Source organism: Orcinus orca, chromosome 11 (genome assembly GCF_937001465.1).
Source record: "Orcinus orca chromosome 11, mOrcOrc1.1, whole genome shotgun sequence".
Taxonomy (NCBI): Eukaryota; Metazoa; Chordata; class Mammalia; order Artiodactyla; family Delphinidae; genus Orcinus; species Orcinus orca.
In genome coordinates this window covers 42,607,776-42,628,549 of record NC_064569.1, presented here as the reverse complement: position 1 = coordinate 42,628,549, position 20,774 = coordinate 42,607,776, and the positions used below count along the sequence as shown (strand labels likewise).

The 20,774-nt window shown below is 58.9% G+C and overlaps 1 protein-coding gene across 4 annotated transcripts; it reads left to right on the top strand.

Annotated features, from left to right (window-relative positions):
• The first annotated feature begins 309 nt into the window (after positions 1–309).
• Positions 310–20,518, top strand: RARG (retinoic acid receptor gamma). Of its 4 annotated transcripts, none has more exons than XM_033436192.2 (9): positions 310–438; positions 4,458–4,789; positions 15,535–15,683; positions 15,900–16,041; positions 16,710–16,870; positions 17,072–17,248; positions 17,640–17,844; positions 18,239–18,397; positions 19,229–20,518. In XM_033436192.2, exons 2-9 carry the CDS (start codon positions 4,606–4,608, stop codon positions 19,426–19,428), a joined length of 1,377 nt encoding a protein of 458 aa, XP_033292083.1. In that variant the 5' UTR covers positions 310–438; positions 4,458–4,605; the 3' UTR covers positions 19,429–20,518. The 4 variants fall into 4 exon arrangements, with proteins under 4 accessions (XP_033292083.1, XP_033292084.1, XP_049550390.1 ...); XM_033436193.2 differs by having other exon boundaries at positions 19,197–19,386; XM_049694433.1 differs by lacking the exons at positions 310–438; positions 4,458–4,789 and adding an exon at positions 5,189–5,205.
• Positions 20,519–20,774: the final 256 nt, after the last annotated feature.

Genomic DNA, 20,774 nt, shown 5'->3' with positions numbered 1-20,774 from the left:
CGTCCTGGCCCGCCCCGTCCAGCCCCCCTCCCACCCACCCCGCCGCCCCCCCGCCCCCCAGCCCCAGGGCACCGAGGAGGGAGCCGGGCAGGGGCAGGCGGCAGGGGAGGGAGGAGCGAGGGCGGGAGGGGGAGGAGGGAGCCAGGCTGGGAGGGATGTGGGGGGGTGGGGAGGGAGAAAAAGAAAGAAAATATTTTCCGTGTCCCCGCCTGCAGAGTCAGTGTGCGGTTTGGGAGAAAATGTGTCGGATATTTTGGGGCGGTCACGTGGGCGGGCGGGCTCCGAGAGGCCCCGGGACCGTCCCAGCCTAGAGTCTGTGCCCCCCCAGAGCCCCCCATCACCGAGAGCCCCTGCCACTGCGACGCTCTATCCCCGCGACCGCCCGACGCCGGGACCTCGGGGCTCGGCGGCCTCCCTTCCCCCTCCCTCCCCCTCCAGGTGAGTCAGGCGGGGAAGCAGGCTCGGCCGCCGCGGACGCCCGGGTCCTCCGGCGAGGTGGGCCGGGGGCGGGGGCGCCGGGAGCCACGCCGGCTCAGTTCCTCCCCGCGCTGGTCCGGCTATCCGCAGGGGTGGAGGGGGACTTCCTGCCCCGACTTGGGGGTCAGCCCTGATGTGGGAAGGGAATGGGGAAGATTTTAGACAGGCTGGGCTGGGCTGGGCTTTATCCACCCTTCACTGCGGTGAGTAGTCGGGGAGAGCTTTGAGGGAAGAGTCTTTAGCCAGGGGCCTTCTATCCTATGTTTGTGCCTGGAGTGTGAGGGCAGATAGGGTCCCCTCCTGCGGGGAAGGTCCACCATCCGCCTCCCCTGAGGCTTTCCCTGGGGAATCCGAGGGGAGGATTTCTGGTCCGCGCTGATCCTTCCCTAGTGGAATGCCACAGCTTGGACAACAGAAGGGCGAGGAAAAGGTCCAGAGGCAAGTGATTCTGGCCGTCTGGGTCCAGCAGTTTGGAGAGACAAATGGATGGGATAGGGGTCTGTGAAGTTGCCTTGAACCGCAGTGCAGGATTCCCTCTCATATCCGCAACCTTGGGTGTGAGTCCGGGCTCCCTCCAGCCAAGGTCGGGGGCTCCTCTGGAGTATTCTTGAGGGGAGCCCGAATGGTACAAAGGAAGAACAGGGAGACTGGGGCAGGGACCTGGGAGTTCCAGTCCTGGAGCCTCACTGACGCTGCCTCACTGTCTCTAGCACTTACAGCCCAGTTCCCTCAACCTGACCCAGTTTGTAGGAGGGAATCTCTGCAGGTGGCCAGAGAGTAAGAGTATGCAGGGTTGGGCAGGGGGTGAGGTGGGGTGGTGGGCAAGGGAGCCTGAGGAGGGGCCCGTAGGGCAAGAACCTGAGATGACTGTGCCCCTTCAGGGCCCACATCCAGGGCAGCTACCGTCCGAGTCCTCAGGTCTGAGGCTCCTGCCCTTACCCCTTACCATCACTCCTCAGATGCTGACTGGGGGTTGAGGACCACAGGCAGTGTCCCATATCCTGGAGGCGAGAAGATAGAGGACAGGGAAGGGGGCAGGAGGCAGTGTGTGAAGGGTGCCTGGAGCTTGGGTATCCCAAATAGGGAAACACACACTCACACACACATGTACACACACGCCGTGGCTTAGAGCCTAATAGGCAGCACAGGGCACACACCCCCGTCCCGGCACACCCCCACCCCCTGGCTCAGAAAGCCACCCAACTGGCACCTCCAGTTCCCCCCTCTGCCCCACCCTACCCATGCCCTCTGATGCCCACACACATTCCACCGGCCTTGCCTGCCTGCCTCCTGGGTACTGCCCCTCCCTGGGGCCAGTGAGGTAGAGGGAAGGCACCTGGTAATGGGAGGTGGCGACTCAAGGGTCTGGACTCCCCCAAGGGTGGCACGAGGCCAGGGAAACCCAGCCCACTGTTGCCTCCCGGGGAGCAGGCTGGGGGCCCAGGCTAGAGCAGAGGATGCCCGGGTTCTCTGCCCAGGCTGGGGATGGGGTCATGGAAAAAGGTGGTCGTGTTTATACAGAGGGGAGGGGGGCAGCGGGTGGAGTGCAGCCGACAAGGGCAGCTTTGTTCCAGGCTCTGGAGCGGGCAGGACGGCAGAGAGACGCCCCCCCACCCCCACCGCCTCCATCCAGCAGCCCCCTTCATCCATGCCCTCCCCTCAACTCCACCTCAGCTCGAAGAGAAGCAACTTCTCAAGGGCCCCTTTCCCCTGGTCAGCCCCCCTCAGTCTGAGGTGGCATCTTGGGAGGAAAGAAGTACATTCTCCCTTCCTCAGGTCCCCCAAAGTACCAAGACCTCTGGGTCCCTAGTTTAGGATTTCCTTTTACACTGTGTACCACTGTCTTCAATTCCTTGGTCCCTTCCTCTACCCAGGACTTAGGACCCTCCCCTTCCCTTCCTAGCCAAGGCAGAAAACCAAGGCTCAGAAGTGGGATGCGTCTCTGTCCCCTTCCTCTGTTCACTCAACTCTCAAGTTCCTTCTCTGAGGCAAAATAAGAGGAAGGCCAGGGAGAGCTTGGCTCCCTCACAGCTTCATTCCTCCGTAAGGACCAGGAGCCCGAGCATCCCTCTCTGGGACCCTCGAAGTCCTCCTGCCCCACCCCCAGGTCTCTGTTTCCCACCCGCAGGTGAGAAGCAAAGATAGTGAGTGCTGGAGCCCAGAGCCGGGTTCTCAGTCTAAGCCAGTCTGGGGAAGATGGGGTGGGGGGGACCTCTAGTAGCTTCTCATCCTTAGCATTGGAGGGGTTAATCCACCTGGAATGTGGCCCAGCCTGTTGAGCTATGGCCCAGGGGCCTCAGGGGCCCGGACGCCTGGCTCTACCTGGGCTTAACCTGGGACAAGGACTTCAGGGAATAGGGGAAGGTAAAGGAGGTGGATCCTGGGGGCTCATAGCTCAGACTTTTAGGGCTTGGGGAGACACTGGGCTGAAGAGTCAGGGTGCTGGGGAGCTGGGTGGTGGCTAGTGAGGGACTGAGTGAAGGGTGGTGGCTTGGGGTCTGAGTTCCTGTAACCTCCATCCAGTTTACCCTCAGGAGCTTGAAGGCCAAGGCAGATGAGAGATAGAAAAGGAAGGAAGAAAAAAAGCAGAGGCACAAAGACGGAGCGATATTGATCTTAGAAGCAAAGACTGATGGAAAGAGATGCAAAATACCCGTCACCTACTTCTGGGCCTGCCCACCCCAAGGACTCTGTGTTTCACTCTCTCTCGGCCCTTCTCTGTCCTTCTTCATCTAGTCCATTATGGTTCTGGCTGGTAGAGGAGGCCTCCAGGCTGGGGTGACTCTCCTTCCCCAGCCCCTAACTCCCTAGACAGGTGGGTAGTTCTGAGGCTCCTGGGAAAGCCTACCTTTCCCGTGTCAGAGCATCAGGAGAGGAACCACCTGCCTGGCCCTGGGATTCCCACTTCCTCTTTCCCTCCTTCCCCTCCCCCTCCCTTGGGCTCAGGTTAAAAACCTCTGAGGTCAGGTTACATTTGAGGGAGGGGAGGATGTAGGGAGGGCTTCCTATAAGCAGAGGGCTCAGGAAAGAGAGAGAAGAGATGGAGAAGCAAAGTAAACTAAGGACAGGGAGAGGAGCTTCTTAGCATCATACCTGGGACACAGCGGGGCTTCCATTAACCTCTGTGGATTTGAGGAGAGGTTAGGGAGTGAGGGATAATTGGAGACAGAGACAGAATTGCAAGGGGAAACCGGGAGAGGGAGTATTGAGGAAGGTGGAAAGAAAGGAAATGCAAATTAAAAGAGAGGTATGGAGGAAGAGAAGGTACAAAGAGAAAGAACCGGAGACATTTATATAGCATTTAGTATGTGCCCTATATTATTCTAGACACTTTACATATGGTAAATTATTTAAGCCTCCTAATAACCTTATGAAGTGAGGCTTATTATGATTCCCAATTGACAAAGGAGGGAACTGAGGCCCAGAGAGATTAAGTAACACTAATACATCCAAGGTCCTGCAGCTGGCAAGTGGTGGGGATCAATTCAGGTAGTCTGGCTCCAGAATCTGTGTTCCAGAGAGGTGTAACATTTTTTAACAAAAATGTTAAAACAGATATGCTTGCTTTCTCCAGGATGGTAGAGAGTTTGAATCTTGGCTCTACTCTTTACAGCCATGTGACCTTAAACTAGTCCCTAAACCTCAGTTTCCTCATCTGTGAAATGGGAATCTTAATTCCTACTTCACAGGGTTGATGTGAGGGTTAAATCTAGTGTCCAGCCCATGGTGGTGTGTAATGGTCACTTCTTAGCCTAGGAGTCCTCTCTGCCAGGAGTTTGAAGACCGTGATTCACCTTGGAAAGTCAAGTTACCCTTCCAGGAGAGTTTCTCTGAGCCTGCATCAGCACCTGCCCTGCCTCCCCTACTGTGTGGCAGAGGGCAGCAAGGAGGGAAAAGACTCCAGCTGGGAGAGGGCCATGGGGCTTGGAACATCAGAGCGATCATTCTCTCATCCCTCCTTTTCCTTTCTTTCTCCTTAGGAGTCTTGGAGACCCAGTGAGCAGGCCAAGCAGGGCGGGCACGGAGCCTCCCAGGCCAGGGCAGTGGGCATGGGCGGGGGCTGTGGCTGAAGAAGTCCCCCGCCCACTGCAGACCCCAGGGGATTCAGCCTCCCACACTGCAGCCGCCATGGCCACCAATAAGGAGCGACTCTTTACGCCTGGTGCCCTGGGGCCTGGCTCTGGCTACCCAGGGGCTGGCTTCCCCTTCGCCTTCCCAGGGGCACTCAGGGGGTCTCCACCTTTCGAGATGCTGAGTCCTAGCTTCCGGGGCTTGGGCCAGCCTGACCTCCCCAAGGAGATGGCCTCTCTGTGTGAGTCTCAGGGATCTTGGGGGATGAGGGCAAGTGGAAACAGGAGGGCATTTCGTGGGTGGATGATAGAGAAAATTGGTGTCCCGGTTAGGAAGACAGGCAGGGCTGGGGGTTTGATCTAATGGAGGAGGTGACAGGGGTAGCCTCGAGGGGGTTTGGATGTGGAGCCAATGGACGTGCTTGCAAATGAGAGTTCTCCTGTGCAACTAGAATGGGAAAGTAGAACGCCTAAAATTTGGGGCTCTGCAGTTGCCTCCCGAATGACTCAACTAGCAGGGAGAACCCCTTTGTATGGGCAGCCAAGGGTGGGTCTGGTGAAGTCTGAGGCTGCTGCCTGCCTGCAGTGCGGGGTGTGGGGAGCCAGGCTGTGAAGTGGAGGAGTCTGGGAGGCCAATACCCAACTCTGTGATCAAGAGGTAAAATTGTTCTGAATTAGGGGGAGCCTGCAAAAAGAGGAATGGAACCTAGTGCCAGGTGCCCAAAGATGTGTAGGGTCAGGAAACTTCCCTCTTGGTTCTGGGGAGGGTGGAAACAGCCACAAAGAAGGTAGCTCTTGTACCATAAGTAATCCGGGGAGGTGCAGGGGGTGTTCCAGAAGCATCCTCTCCTCCAGCCATGTGGGTTGTGGACTCCTCCCCTCTCTCTAGGTCTGGCACGGTACCCACATGCTGTGCAGATCCCTACTTGTCCCTCAGGCCTGCCCTCTTTGGGTGAAGCCTTTGAGTGCTGACAGCAGCAAGCCTTAGGCCTCCCTTCATCCCTCTGGATCCCCTCTCCTTCCACTTGGTAGCTGTTCCTCCTCGCTAGGCCATTACAGGCGTGGGTGCCCATGAGCTGGAAGGCTGGGATGCTGGCCTCAGTGTGGGAGCTGGTACAGAGAAGCCTCCACCTGGATAGAAGGGGAGGTGATAGAGAGAGGGGCAGTTCCAGAGAGAGAGAAAGAGAGAGGGAAAAGAAAAGACCAGAAGATAAAGACATCCTTTATAGCTCCATAAGCTGAGAGAGAGAGAGAGAGGTAGAGAGAAGGGGCCTGCCTTTAGGAGCACTCAGAGGGGTGTGTGTGTGTGTGTGTGTGTGTGTGTGTGTGTGTGCTCTGCTGGAAAGAGCTTGCTCATCTAGAGAAGGTGTGTGCGTGTGTGAGAGGCCATATGCAGTTGTGTGTGCACAGCATGGCCCTGAGACGCTGCTCACATACAGAATTCCAGGGTTGCAACAAAGAGTCAGTGTGAAGAGTGAGGCAGTATTTCATAGGGCTGCTGACGGTGTGTCTGGGGTTTGGTGAGGCTTGCCGGTGGCCTGTCTGTAGTCCAACAGGGGTTATTTGGGTGGCACGCAGGTGAACGAGAGAGCACAAAGCCCCCCTTTCTGGAAACCTCAGCTGGGCTTCCCCTACCTCATTTGCACCCCAAGAATCTGTCCCAGGGTCTGCGGGGTGGGAGGGAACCACCCTCCCCACATGAATGTACTTCTTGCAGAGGGCAGTACAACTCAATATCTTGGGACTTGATTTTCCAGAGTTCCTGAGGCAGCTAAGGGAGCATGAGTGAGGAGGCAGAGTAGAGAGAGTGGTGGCGGGGAGAATGCCGAGAGCCGGCAGCCAGTCCCCAGTGAAGTTCTCCATGTGCCCCTGTGCCCTGGACACACTGAGACCAAGGTCAGGGTTCAAAGTGAGGTCAAGGTGCGGGAAGCGGTCAGACTAGGCTGCATCCCCAAAGGTCACCCTGCAGGAGGAGGGGCTGAAAGAAGAAATCCCAGGGAGGAGCCAGAACCAGGGCAGGTAGCTGGGGAGGGTGCGGCTGGCAGCAGGGGGACAGGCCTGGGCAGAGAGGGGGCAGTGGAGTGGGGAGGAGGGGAAGGCCTGGGTCCAGACAGCTTGCATGGGAGTGGGGCACGCAGCACCTAGTGGTGAATGAGAGGGACCAGTGGGGAGAGGAGGGGATCCTGGAGTCTGGGAGGCCTCCCGCAGTGGGACAGTGGCTGAAGGGGGAAAGCGTATTCTCTCACTTCTCTGCCCTGCTGTCCCTTTTTGGCTGGGACATCTAATGGAGGGGGATTGGAGGCCTAAGTCTGATGCCAAAGCCACACTCACCTGCAGTCTGGGTCTCTCTCTTCAGCCTCTCTCCCCTGATCTGTGGGAGGGAGTGGGGGTGGTCCCTGAAGGAGTCTGGAACTTCTCCCTGGGGCTGGCTCCTGAATCCTACTGCTGGGTCCCTAGCACCTTGGAGACATCCATGTTGAGAAGGGCAGCCTTGCTCCATCTGTTGGGGTGCTCTAGGGGCCTGAGTGGTTAAGGCAGGCGTCTCAGAACCTCATGGTGGAGGAGGGTAGCGGGAAGGGGAGCACCTGCGGCCGCCGGGGCAGCAGAGGCCTGTGTGCGTGGGAAAGCGGAGGGGTGTGTGTGTGTCTCTGTGTGTGTGTGTACACACGCGCACACAGGTTTGGGTGTGCTTGCTCACACACATGCATAAAACCCTGCTATCTGTGTCCTCGTGTATCTCCATGTTTATGAACACTGGTGAGTTGTATGTTTGTTTTATCGAGACTGCAGGGAACAGAGTGTGATGGGAGGGAAGGGAAGCCTTGCCCTCCTCCCCATCTTGAGGAGATAGCTGGTGTCCTGAGGACCTAGCTCTGCTTGTCCTCTGAACTTGGTGACAGTGTCTCTGGGCAAAGGAGCCCAGGCTGCACCATACTAAGTCACATGGAGAAACTGAGAGCAGGCTGGCACAGGAAGAAAAAGAGTTCTACTTAAAAGAAACTGAAAAAGAGAGACTCAGAGACCTAAACGAGATGAGAGGGAAATAACACAGGCTGAAAGGCGCAGACACAGAGAGAACCCAGACTCCAGGAGAGGCAAAGGGCCTTGTTAAGCAGGCGGTACCGGTGGTGAGCAGGCGGCAGCGAGGCCTCCTCCAGGAAAAAAACCCAGCCGACTGCCTCCTTCCCCTCCCCTCCCTGGTCTCTCCTGCTCAGGCTCGGGCTCCAGCTCCAGGCCGACACAAACGGGGCTTTGATTGCAACAGGAAACCTCTCTGGCGGGGGGAGCTGGGCAAGCCGCCGCCGCTGGGGCCCAGGCTGCACCCCCCTCTCCTGGCCCCCTCCCCGGTCCCAGCCCCCATCCTGCCCAGCACTCCTGCTTTGGGGCCTGTCCCTCATTCACACCTCCCTATTCCTTCGCTCCACTGCTGCCCCCTCCTCCAGAGACCCCTCCTATTGCCCTTCAGGTGGGACTCCTAAGTTAGGACTTACCCTTGGGGTGGGGCCTCCTTTGCTTTGAAATGCCCCAACTTCAGTTTTTTGAGGGAAGGTTCTGGAAGAAAAGGAGAATTTAGCTTGAGGAATTCAGAGCCAGTTATCCTCAAGCCCCTTCCAGAAGGTGGCAGGAGGGGAGGAAAGGAGGGATGAAGGGGTTAGCTGTTCCTCCCCGCACAGCCTCTTGTTGGCCAAATTCATCCTTGCCAGGGTGGTAGAGGCTCTGAGGGGTGACCACACCAGATTCAGTGCGAAGGGCTTCATTAGTGGGGGAGGGGTACATTTCTCCTTGCCTCTGGGGCCATGACTTTGTGGGGCTCTAGCTGGGAGGGGTGCGCCTTGGTGGTGGGGATCACAGGGAAGGGGGTGAGTCAGGCAGCAGCCCCCCCTCATACTCCCACCAGGCTGGTGGAGAACATCTGGTTCCCATGAAATGCTAGAAGGCTAATGGGTCTAATTGCTGCAATAAGGGCTGGGGGGACTTTGGGGAAGAGAGGGGGCACTAGATTCCTCCATCCTCTTACCTTCTCCTCAAGGCTAAGACTGTCTAGAATGGGGGGTCGGGGTTGGAGGTTAGGGTGGGCCTGACACCCCAATGCCTGGTCCCTTCTAAGGCCCCCTCTCCCTGCAATGCCTGGGAAGCACACACAGATGGGGTGATGAGGAGTGGGGTGCATCTGGTGGAGAGAAAAGGGGGCTATTGAGAACTCATGACTTCCTGGAGCCCTCCCCCCACTCCTCCTGTGCCCCACTCCCAACCCCCCTCCCTGTGGCCTGGCCACTTCTGGTTCTAATTACCAACCAGGCAGGCCTGACTTAATTGGGACCTTTCAGATTTCGGAGGGGGAAGGGTGGGGGGGACTGACAGCCTACAGTTGACTAATCAGGGCTGTCTTCTCCCCTTGTTTTGGGGGTACTCCCCACTTTGCACTTAATTGACTTTTTTTTTGCCACTGGCCATGTTCTGATTCAGAAGTCTGTCACCCCTTTTTTCTTTTTGTGGGGGATGGCTGGAGTCAGAAATGGGGTATTTGGGGTTGGGGGCAAGAACTGGGAGCTCAGGCTGGACTGGAAAGAGCAATGCATTCCCTCTTCATCCCTGCTACGAGTCCCCCGAGTCGGCCCTGACACCCCGCGGCCCCCCATCCGCCAACCAGGCCCTCCTTCCCAGCCCTGCCCCTTTCAGTCCCCGGCAGCCACCCCGGCCCCTCCTCCGCGCCTGCCTTCCCTTCCCTCGCCTACTCTGGCACCCCTTCCTGCTCTTTATTCTTCCAAACTGGCGCCCCACTCCTGCGGCACCCCAGTGCGCCCCCCACCCGGTACAACAGATTCTTAGAAAAGCGCGCCCCGCCCTGGCCCAGCCACCGCCGCCGGGAGGGGGAAGGGGCCGGGCCGGGCGCCTCTCCCGCTCCCCCGGCACTCCCCTTGTGAGCGGCGCTGACAGAGCCGGCTGGGCCGGCCCGCCGGGCGGCCGGGCGGCCGGGCGGCCGGGCGGCGGGCGGGGCGCGGGGAAGGGGGCGGTTTCCGGGAGTCGCCGCCGCTGGCGCTGTCCCGGGGCCAGGGTCCCCGACTCGGCCCGGCTCGGCGAGGGCAAACTCTTGACGTGGCCCAACTCCCGCCCCCCCCACCCCCTTCTCCGCCGGTCGAGGGCACTCAGTGCCCGGAAGGGGCCCGCGAGGGAGGAGTGGGGCGGCCCTCGGAGATCCGAAGGGCACTAAGTGTGGCGCTGAAGGGGAGAAGGGGCAGTTTGCCACTGGTGGGGGTATTTAATGACTCTGAGAACAGTTACCGACCAGACGCGCAGTTATTGCCGAAGAGGCACTTGGCACTTGGGGGCGACTGGCACGGTAGCGACTCTGGGGGAGGGGAGCTGGCACTCAGGAAGGCAGTGTCGTCCGAGGCGCAGCTGGCACGGCGGGAGCAGTTTGGGGTGGGAGTCTTGTGCTGAAGTCAGGTTCGAGGAAGGGGCATTGGATGAGCTCCGGGAGTGTCAGCCGCAGGATGGGGCTTGGGGGACTCGGAGGGAGGCGGCCCCGGCCGCGGCGGAGGGAGCACTCCTCGGCCTAAGAAGGGTAGACTCCGGCTGCGCAGGAGGGGCGGGGGGGGGGGGGGGCTCCGCGGCGGCGCGGGCTACGGCCTGGGCGGGGTGGGGCGGGGCCGGGTCAGGAGGAGGTGAGCGCGCCCGGCCACCCGCCCCGAGGGGGGTTCCCGGAGAGTTCACGGCGGGAGCGCGCTCCGGCCCTCCGACCGGGGGTGGGAGGACGGGAAGGAAGGAGCAGGCCGCGCGCGCCGGAGCCGCAGGAATGTAATGTTAGGCCCTGCAGCGCGCGCGCGGAGGGAGAGGGAGGAGCCAGGCCTGGGAATGAGCGGGTGGAGGTAGTGCAGGTCCCTGGGCTCTGGAGAAGTGCCGCGCGCAGGGAACTTACATGTTTCCTCTCCCCAGTCCTCCTTGACACCCCTGCCTGTACTGACTTGTGTAAAAAAAGGAGCGCTGGGGGGAGGGGAAACTCGAAAGGAAATGCGTGTGCTCGGTTTCTCCACTCTTTCCCCCATCCCCGACCTTGGCACGCGCCTAAGTGCAAAAGCTTGCAAAGCCTCCGAGCAGTGGAGAGAGAATCCTTGCAAGCGTTCTCCCGAGCCAGGTGTGTTTGCAAAAACGTGTGTACACCTCTAATTTTATGCGCGTGCAGACATGCATGTGCACTATTGCCTATTTGCAGATGCGTGGTGCCTGCCAAGATAAATGCATGCTCGGATGTGTGTCTAAGCAAGCAAGCGCGCCACGGTGCGAGTGCGTGTCTTCCACTCCCAGCTCTGCTCATCTTGGTGCCCGGCCCCCTTAGCGCTCCAAGCCCCACCCCCCACCCCGCCGGGCTTCGCTTTTACAAAACGTCTCCCCAGTGCTAGCCGCCGAGGCGCCCAGAGTGAGGCGGACAGCGGCTGGAGCGGCAGCCCCGGCTCTGCGCCCCGCCCAGTCCCTTTCCCCTGCTGGGGATCCCCTTCTTCCCCGCCCACCCCTTACCCCCTATGCAGCCCGGCGCCCTATGCTAGCCCTCCCCCTCCCCCCCTCCAGGAGCGGGGCGCCGCCGGGGGAGGAGGGGGAATCGGCTGCGGGTCCTCGGTGTTTCTAGCACCCAGCTTCCCTCCAAGCCGGGTCGCGATGTACGACTGCATGGAAACGTTTGCCCCGGGTCCGCGACGGCTGTACGGGGCAGCCGGACCCGGGGCCGGCTTGCTGCGCAGAGCCACCGGCAGCTCCTGTTTCGCCGGACTCGAGTCTTTTGCCTGGCCGCAACCCGCCAGTCTGCAATGTAGGTACCCGAGCCCTACATTGGGGGTGGGGTGCGGGGTGCGGGACAGGCAGCGGCTCTCTCGTTCCGTGTGTAAAAGGTGGACTTGGGTTGCAAGCGGAGATTCTGACCCTTTCCATGTGAGGGCCGGGTGTGTAGGAAAGAGGTACTGGCCCTTTAAACGTGGGGGCCTCAGCGACTCCTTTGGGTGTGTGCAGTAGTGTTTGGAGTGTGTGTGTGTTTTTTATGGTGGGTGTATAGCTAGGACCTGTGGTTGGTGACCCTCCAGAGTTCCCGGGGATAGGGAGAGGCCGAGGTGCGTTGGTAGTTTGTGCCGGCAGGTCCGTGGCCCGGGAGGGTTATGGCACCCAGGACCGTGAGTGGAGTTCGTAAAGTCCATGTGGGAAGTCGCGAGTGTAAAAATATTATTTGCAGAGCGTGTGCATCCCTGGAGTGTGCAACGCCTCGCTTAGGCGGTGCGGGTGTGGGCGTAAGGGTCTCTCCAAGCAGCGTTGCCCTCCGCCAGCGTTGGCAGGTCCGCATGGCCCCGTGTGGGGATGTTTGTGACTTGAGGCCGGGAGGGCGTGTGCCCTGCGTGGCTGCGGGGGCGGTTTTGGAAAGTGCTGTGTTCGAGCGTGCACCCTCTGTGTGTGCTGTGTGCGGGGTGTAAGGGGTTGTGCACGCAAGCGGGGCCAGGCTGGGTTCTGGCGTCCCCCTCCCCCATTGAGAAAAGAAATTTTAGGAAATGTGTATAGGGTTGTGTGCACTTTTTCCTATGGCTCGAGCCCACAACTTCAGTAGGAAACGAAAAGTTTCAATAAAAGTTGGGCTTACGGTGAGGAGTGGCCTGGAGGTGGCAGCGGCGGGGGGAGCGGGACTCCTGGGTCCCCAAATATCCACCTTCCCTTTTCTGTGAAATGGGAGATGCCAGGCCTGGGGCCCTGGAACCCCTTTCCAGAGCGGTAATAAAAAGCCGGGGATTGAGAGGCAGTAAAAATGAAGTCCAGATGAGAGGCGGCTTTGAAGCCCGGGCTGAAGTGCCTGGCGGGGGTGGGGGGGTGGGGAGGGGAGCCTGGAACACCCCCGAATTTCCCCGGGCCTGGGACGGCGCTCGGAGCCCGGGGACGCGGGGCTGGGGGGCACGCTGGGAAGGGGCGGGCGGCGGGCGCCCTGGGAGTGCGCGCGCGGGGTCACTGAGCCCCCGCCAACGCGCCTCGCTCCTTGGCACTCGGCAGCGCTGTTTACGAGATCAGCTTTTTTTTTTTTTTTTTTTTTTGGTCTTTTGGTTGCAGGGCAGAGCTGCTCAGATTTAACAACTGGGAGACTGGAAGAGGGAGGTGGCAAACAGTACCGTGAGGTGGGGTGGGGCAAGAATGAAAAGCGTAGCATTTAAAGGGCGGGGAAAGTGTGAACTATTGCCTTGCACCAAATCCTTGTGAATTCTTAACCTTCTCTCATGGCCCAATAGAATGGGGACGTGGGGTATGTTGGGAGGGGTGCTGAGATGGAGAGAATCTCCCAGGAAGGGTTTTTGCGGGGGCTGGGCAGGAACCCCATCTTTTTCAGGCCCAGGGAAGCCTGTGGGACTTGGCTGGCAGTATGTTTTTGCATTTCAGTTTGGACCAACAATTTTGGCCTCTAGGGTCTTGGTGGGCCTCGGGCCTGCTCCACACACTTTCAGAGAGAAAGTAGTTTAGACCTGTGTGTCTAATCCAGGGAAGGAAAGAGGTCCTTTGGTGTGTTTGTATCTGGCAGCGTCGGTGTCCTGGTGCTGCGTTGGCAGGCCGTGGGTGTTTGGGGGCAGAGCTTCTCGCTTGCAACGGTGAAGCGAGCGCTGGGTGTTGTGTGTCCTCCTTATGACTTGTGCATCCAGCTCCACGGTGTGGCTGGAGTGAGTGTGCCTCTGTGCCCGCCTGCCTGGGTGTTCTTTTGTGCCAGGGTCCCGCTGGGGTATAGGAGCCCACTGGTAAAGTGCCTGCTTTTGTGCCCAGTGTGTTGTTGACGTGTGAGAGTGTCTCCAAGGAGGTGTGTGTCAGATTGTGAGTCCAGGCTTCTCGGCCCTGGGCCTCGCAGCTGGGAGTGTTTACAGCCGGTTATAAAGAGTTTGTTTGAAGCTCCGCACAGCCTGGCCAGGAATTTCCTCAATTTCAGCAATTTGGGCTTTAAAAGGAGAAAACCCCAGAGCCACCCCCCTCCTCCCCTGCAGGGGCCCCTGCTTAGCCAGGAGCAGCATCCCCCCGGTGCTGGGGTCTCTGCCCAGGGCTGAGAAGGGAATCTCAGTGGAGGGACAACGATTAGCCTTCCTGTGCCCTTTGCTCCCAGACTGACCAGAGCTACTGGGCTGCGCTTTAGGGTTCAGGGACGGGAGTGTGCCAGAGGGGTTCCGAGAAGGGGTGACAGTACCACGCATATGAGAAAAGCTGCCCCTGGGCCTGTCTCCCTGCCACCCCCAGTCTCATAATAATTGGCTGGCAGTGGCCCATGCCAGTCTGACCACACCCAGGCCCTTTTGCAAGAGAGGAAATGAGGCAGCGCTCTGCGGGCAGGGAGGGCGTCAGCGCCGAGTGAGCACCACCCCACGCACTGGCCTGTGGGCAGCACATGTGCCCTCAGAGGACACCGGGACCATCCTGAAAGGCATTCCAGCCCACCCCCCATCTCTCAGCACCAACCGCCTCCCCGGGGCCCGACCCCGGATTTCCCACCAAGTCCTGAATAGACTCCAGGCACCCTCCTTTCCTCCCCTCCTCTCTCCTTTTTCATTGGGGAATCTCACTCCAGCTGGATTCTTATGCTAATTGAGTGTCTGTGTGTGCCGGGGGGTGGGGAGGGCTTTCCTCCTGTGGGGAGGGTGGAGCTAGCCTGGAACCCCTGCGTCCGGGCCTTCCTTCTGTCCTTCGGGTGGCCTGGGTGGACTTCTGACCAGGTGGGCTACAGCAGGTTAGAAGGAAGAAGGTGTTCATGAGGTGGGTGCAAGCAAGGGACGCTCCTTAGGGAGGGTCTTAGGGTTTTCTTGCATTAACTTAGGCCCTCCAGGTTTGGGCAACTGGTCCTACAGGTTGAATAATTTATAGATTTTTTTCAAGCTTCTGAAGATCAGCCACACACCCAGAAGAGGTTTACTCAGCAGCCTCCCAAACAGAGGGCGTCCTCCCCCCCGCACTGTGCGTGGCATGGGCGGAGATCTCTTTTGAGCTGTGTTTGGGTATTTGCAGGGGAAGTTTAGGAGTGAAGACACGGCTCAGAGAGGGTCCAGAGATGGCTCCCCTCCCCCATCAACCCTGTTTACCCACTGTCGCCTGACTTCTCTGCTTTGCTACACCCCCAGCAGCTTCTAGACCTGAGAATCTGAGCAAATACCTGTCTCCCTTTCCCAACTTCTCTAACTCCTGGCCAGGTCACGTAGATCTAGTTAGAAGACCTGAGAGCCTTGGCTCCACCATAACTGGCAGTGTGGCACTGGGCTGGTCGCTTCTCTCTCTTGGCCTCAGTTTCTTTGGGTGTAAAATAAGGCTGTTGTATGTGCCCTAACCTACCTTCCCAATACCTGTGTCCCATTTCCTCCACTGTCTCCGTGGTTTCTGGGGAAAAGGACACTGGCGATTGTTTGGGGGGTGATATGAGGGGGAGAAGCTCAAGGATTGTCTACCCTGTACTGCTTGAGAGAAAACGAGGTTCTGTTCTGCCTCCTGAACCTCCTGGCCATTTAGCCAGGTGCTAGCCACAGGTGGTCTGGAATTGGCCTCCTCACACCCAGATCTATGGCCTCGTGAGGAGGCGAAGGGTAGGAGGGAGACTACCCGGCAGGGACCCGATGTGAGAGGGAGTGACTAGAGAGTTAAGAGCCACGGGCCGTAACACACCTACTTTGTAGCTGGGGAAACTGAGGCCCAGAGAATTTAACTTCTGGGATGGCCTCGACCTAGAATTTGGAGAATTGAGCAGTGTCCCGTAGGGCATTATTGTAGGGGGAGATGGCCAGACCGGGAGGTCGTAGTGGTTGTTTAGGGGTTTCTGGACGTGTTTACTATGGGGCTGTATATGGGTTGTTGGGACTTTAAATCACTGTGGTGGCGATGGTGTTGTCACCGCTGAGCCAGAGGAAGAAGTGGGAATGGGGGGGGGCAGTGTGTATCTGATGAGGATGCCTAGAGATCTGAGGGGTCCTTCTTCCCTGACCCTCACATCACTGCTTCCCCACAGCGGTGGAGACGCAGAGCACTAGCTCAGAGGAGATGGTGCCCAGCTCGCCCTCACCCCCTCCACCTCCCCGGGTCTACAAGCCGTGCTTCGTGTGCAATGACAAGTCCTCTGGCTACCACTACGGGGTCAGCTCTTGTGAAGGCTGCAAGGTGTGTACGTGCTGGAGGCGGGCGCACTGGGCATCCAGTTACCTGCGTGAGATCAGAGACTCACTGGGTGTGGGTGGGTATCCCTCTGAGGTGGGAGGGACTGGCTGCTTTGCACAGAGGTGGTTAATAGATTGGCTCAGGCCTGCAAGGCCTGTGAGAGGCTGGTACTCCCAACATCCTGCTTCACTGACCCTCCTCCCTTACCCCCAACTCCAGGGCTTCTTCCGCCGCAGCATCCAGAAGAACATGGTGTACACATGTCACCGCGACAAAAACTGTATCATCAACAAGGTGACCCGGAATCGTTGCCAGTACTGCCGGCTACAGAAGTGCTTTGAAGTCGGCATGTCCAAGGAAGGTAGGCCCTCAGGCCTGCCTGGGCAGGGGTGCTCCTGTCCTAGCCTGTGGTTGCCACCCTCTTCCCACTGGCCACCCCCACTTTCCTGACCTCTGCAAGTCCAGCCTCCAGCCGCCCTGGAGTGCTGTGCCTCCTCCCTGGCCAGTCCTATTTGATTAGCTCCATTCACCCAGGAGACCCCACCCCTTCCCATTCTCCCTTCTCAGAGCTTAACCCTTCCTCTGAATGAGTGAATGGGGGTTACCGGTGCACATTCCCTGTTTCATGGGGAAGTTAGGGGGGCTTGCCAGTCCCCTCCCCTGCTCCCAGGACTGAGCCTGAGGTGGATCTGGGGTGCCCCCCCTCCCCTGCACCATTGTGCTGCCAAGGCTATAAGTGGATATCCTGCTGCCTGCATATCCTGCCCCCCCTCCCCAGCTCCTGCAGGGTGACAGGAAGGGCAGGATGGAGCCGAAGGGCCTGGGGAGGGAGCAGGGCCTGCAGGCCCTGGGTGGGGCTGGGGAGAGCCAGCCTGGGAATGGGAGCTAGTGCAGGAGACAGGGAAACTGAGGCCCCGCCCAGGGTCCCAGGGAAGGGATGCTCCGGAGCACATTAAGTTAGGGTAAGAGGGGATACCCAGAGGGAGGTTCTGAGGGTCTTGATCCTCTCCTTGCACCTCCACCCCCCAGCTGTGCGGAATGATCGGAACAAGAAGAAGAAAGAGGTGAAGGAGGAAGGGTCACTTGACAGCTATGAGCTGAGCCCCCAGTTAGAAGAGCTCATCACCAAGGTCAGCAAAGCCCATCAGGAGACCTTCCCCTCGCTCTGCCAGCTGGGCAAATACACCACGGTGAGGAGTGGGCAGGGCCCCAGTGAGGGCAGGGGAACATTGACTTTGGAGAACGGGTAGGGGTTGTGTTGGAGGCCATGGTCCGGTGCTGACAAACAAGGAGGGCATCCGAATGCAGAAGGGAGAGCCTGGGGTATTGGCAGAAAGAAGACAGCGCCCAGGATAGGCCTTCGTTTGTGTTCTAACCGGACCTTCCTGCAGAACTCCAGTGCAGACCACCGGGTGCAGCTGGATCTGGGGCTGTGGGATAAGTTCAGCGAGCTAGCCACCAAGTGCATCATCAAGATTGTGGAGTTTGCCAAACGGCTGCCCGGCTTTACGGGGCTCAGCATTGCTGACCAGATCACTCTGCTCAAGGCTGCCTGCCTGGACATCCTAGTAAGTTAAGACCCGTGGCCTGTCTTCTGCCACAGCCTGACCCTCATATGAGACCAAGGAGCTGGTCCACACAGAGATTTCATTATCTCTCTTCCCCCCTCCAATCTGGGACTCCCCAGATCTCCTCGAAACCCAAGCTCTTTTTGTCTTAATCTCTGCCCCTGAGATCTGACCCTAGACTTCTGGGTGCCCTGCCTCCTTCTGACTTCTCTTCCCTCCCCCAACTTCAGACCCTCCATCTCTCTGCCTCGCTCCCCCTGCCAGCTTCAGGTGGCCCTCCTTCAGGACCCAACCTCCTCACTTTCCACCTGCACCTCATTCCCTCTTTTCCCCGTCCCCATAGCGCTCCTTCCCAGAGACAGCACTAACCCTGTCCCCTGCCTACCTCCAGATGCTGCGGATCTGCACAAGGTACACCCCCGAGCAGGACACCATGACCTTCTCTGACGGGCTGACCCTGAACCGGACCCAGATGCACAATGCTGGCTTCGGGCCCCTCACAGACCTCGTCTTTGCCTTTGCTGGGCAGCTCCTGCCACTGGAGATGGATGATACAGAGACAGGGCTGCTCAGTGCCATCTGCCTCATCTGCGGAGGTGCGGGGGCGCCCCCTGGCGTTTGCTCGGACTGCTTTCCCACCACACCCTACACCCGATTGATCTCCCACCTGGCGGGAGACCTTGGTCCCATCCACAGACTCCTCAGCTCCAGTACAGACTCCCCGGCAGCCTGCAACAAAGGACAAGAAGAGGGGAAGAGCCAGGGGGAGCTGAGGAGACCCCCGATACCAGTGCTGACATAGAGGTCTGGGCAGGAGTGATTTACCAGAGAAAACCTCTTGCCAGAGGCGGGGAAGGGATTGGAACAGGGGAGATGTCCTGGGTGGGGCTCATGGTCAAAGTTTGGGGCCTGGAGGGCCATAGGGCAGGGCCACTTGTCACTGTCTTCCCCATCTCTTCCTCTCTCACTCCCCTGTGCTTGTCCCCCCAGACCGCATGGACCTGGAGGAGCCTGAGAAAGTGGACAAGCTTCAGGAGCCGCTGCTGGAAGCCCTGAGGCTCTATGCCCGGCGGCGACGGCCCAGCCAGCCCTACATGTTCCCGAGGATGCTCATGAAGATCACTGACCTCCGGGGCATCAGCACCAAGGGTTAGTCGGGAGCGAGCCTCCCCTCTCTCTTCCCGGAGCTGCTGGTCTCCTGGGTCAGGCAGAGACAAGAACAGAGTGGGTGAGAACCAGGCAGCCTACACGAGCATCCTAGCTCAGCCGCATCCTAGCTCAGCCACTTGCTAGTGGGGACACTTGGGCAAGTGCTTTTCTTTTATTGTTTTTCTGCTTGTAAACTGGGCTAGACTTACAGCTACCTCCTAAGTTCTGTGAGGATGAAACGAGTTAACACACAATGGGCTTAGAACTGCACTGAGTTACAAATTCAGTTCCTCCGTTGCAGTAGCCACATTTCCAGTGCTCAGTAACACTGTGCAGCCAGGTACTCCTGCGCTGGACAGAGGAGGTATTTCCTTCATCACAGAAAGTTCTATTGGACAACACTGGTTTAGGAGGATGCCTGGAAGATAGTGTTTGATAAATATTAGTTCTAATTATAAATGTTATTAAGAACAGACCTAAAAAAAAAAAAAAAAAAAGAACAGCCCTAGGAACAACTGGCAAGCTATGGACAATGGGGGCGGGGGTCCAGGGTCCAGGGAGTGGGGCTGGAATTGGGCACCATGTGATTTTTGAGGAGACAGCCTGAAAGGATGGGACAGATGGGCAACAGGCTTGGCAGAGAAGACAGGCAGAGGCTCCAGGCAGAGGAGCAGTCCCCGGGAACCCTAGAATAGGGAGAGGGTGACAGAGGTGGCAGGCCGGTGCTGGGAGCCCCCAGAGGGGAGCTAGAGGGCAGTCCAGCAAGGTTAAGGTGTCAGCCTTAGGGGCTGTACCTCAGCCCCCCCGAACCTCCTTGTCCCTCCATTGCAGGAGCAGAAAGGGCCATTACCCTGAAGATGGAGATTCCGGGCCCGATGCCTCCCCTGATCCGAGAAATGCTGGAGAACCCCGAAATGTTTGAGGACGACTCCTCGCAGCCTGGCCCCCACCCCAAGGCCTCCAGCGAGGATGAGTTTCCTGGGGGCCAGGGCAGAGGGGGCCGCAGCCCCCACCCTGACCAGGGCCCCTGACTTCCCCTGTCTCAGGGGTTGGGGGCTCCAGGCAGCAGACTGACCATCTCCCAGACACCGCCAGTGACTGAGGGAGGACCTGCTCTGCCCTCTCCCCACCCCTTCCACTGAGCTCCTTGTTTTTGCCAAAGTTTCCAGGGGTGCCTCCGTGTTCATCCCCTTCCTGCTCTAACCGGCTCCCTCTCCAGTCTTGGGAGCCTGCCCTGTTCCCTCCAGGAGAGAGGGCAGAGGGGTGAGCCTGAGTTTGGACTCTAAAATCTCAGCACTGCCCCTCAGACACCAGGGTCCCAGGCTCCCCAGGGCAGGAGGAAGACCCTGCCATTCCACAGCCCCTTCCTCTGCCGGGTGCTTAGGCCTCTGGGAGCAAATAGGAACACTAGAGACCAAAGGTGGGGGGGCGTAGGGGGAGGGCTGAGCCCACCCTCTTGCCCCAGTCCTTGGTGCCTAATGCTGCATAAGGCACCTGCTGGGTGCACGCTGCCCGCTGTGCCCCCGTCCTCGTGCCAGGTCGGGCCCTGCATTTCTGTGGGGGGCCAGAGGGTGAAAGGGACAGAGGCAGGTCCATTCTGCACCTCTTTGCTTGGGCCCAGAGTTTACCTTATGCCCTCAGTTACAAGCCCCTCCCCCAGTCCTGTCATGTGCCTTGGGCTCCCCCTGCCCCCCATCTCAGCCATGGGGCAGGAACCCTCCTACACTACAGAGGGGCCAGGGGATCCCTCTCCCCCTGGTGCCTTCCCCCCGTGACCCCCAGAGCAGCTTGGCCCAGGGAGAGGGGGGGTGGGCACTGCTTAGCTGATCCCACCTTGACCCCGAGGAAGCCTCTATTTATTTATTAGCTTTTGTTTACACCCTGGAATTGACCCCTTCCTCCAGGGGTCTTGGGAGGGGGAGCCCAGGGCCCCTGTGACCCCTTCCTTCTTCCTCCAATCCCCAGTTTGTATTTAGCTGCCAAATAAGATTTCCACTGGCTCCCCTTTTTCTCTGGGGGGGTCAGGGTGCTGTCCCCTCCCCTGTTTACATCTCCCCTCCACCCCGCTGTGTCGCATATTGCTGAGTTTTCTATTTTTGCAAATAAAGTGATGGAAACTCATGGGATGTGGCTCCCTCTAGGGGGGAAACAATGAGCTGATCTGCAGAGGGACTGGGTGGGGAGGGTGGATTTTGCAGCTTTCTTAGGGGAACTAAAGAAATAGGATGAAATGTATCTGGTTGGGTGTGGTGGGAAGGTGGCGGAAAGGGAGTCCACAGGGCCCTGTCCTGAGTGTCTGGGCCTCCGTGATCACCAGGTGTTGGAGCTTTGATTGGGCTCTGTGAACCTCTAGTAAGGTCCTGGGCCTCAGAGGTCT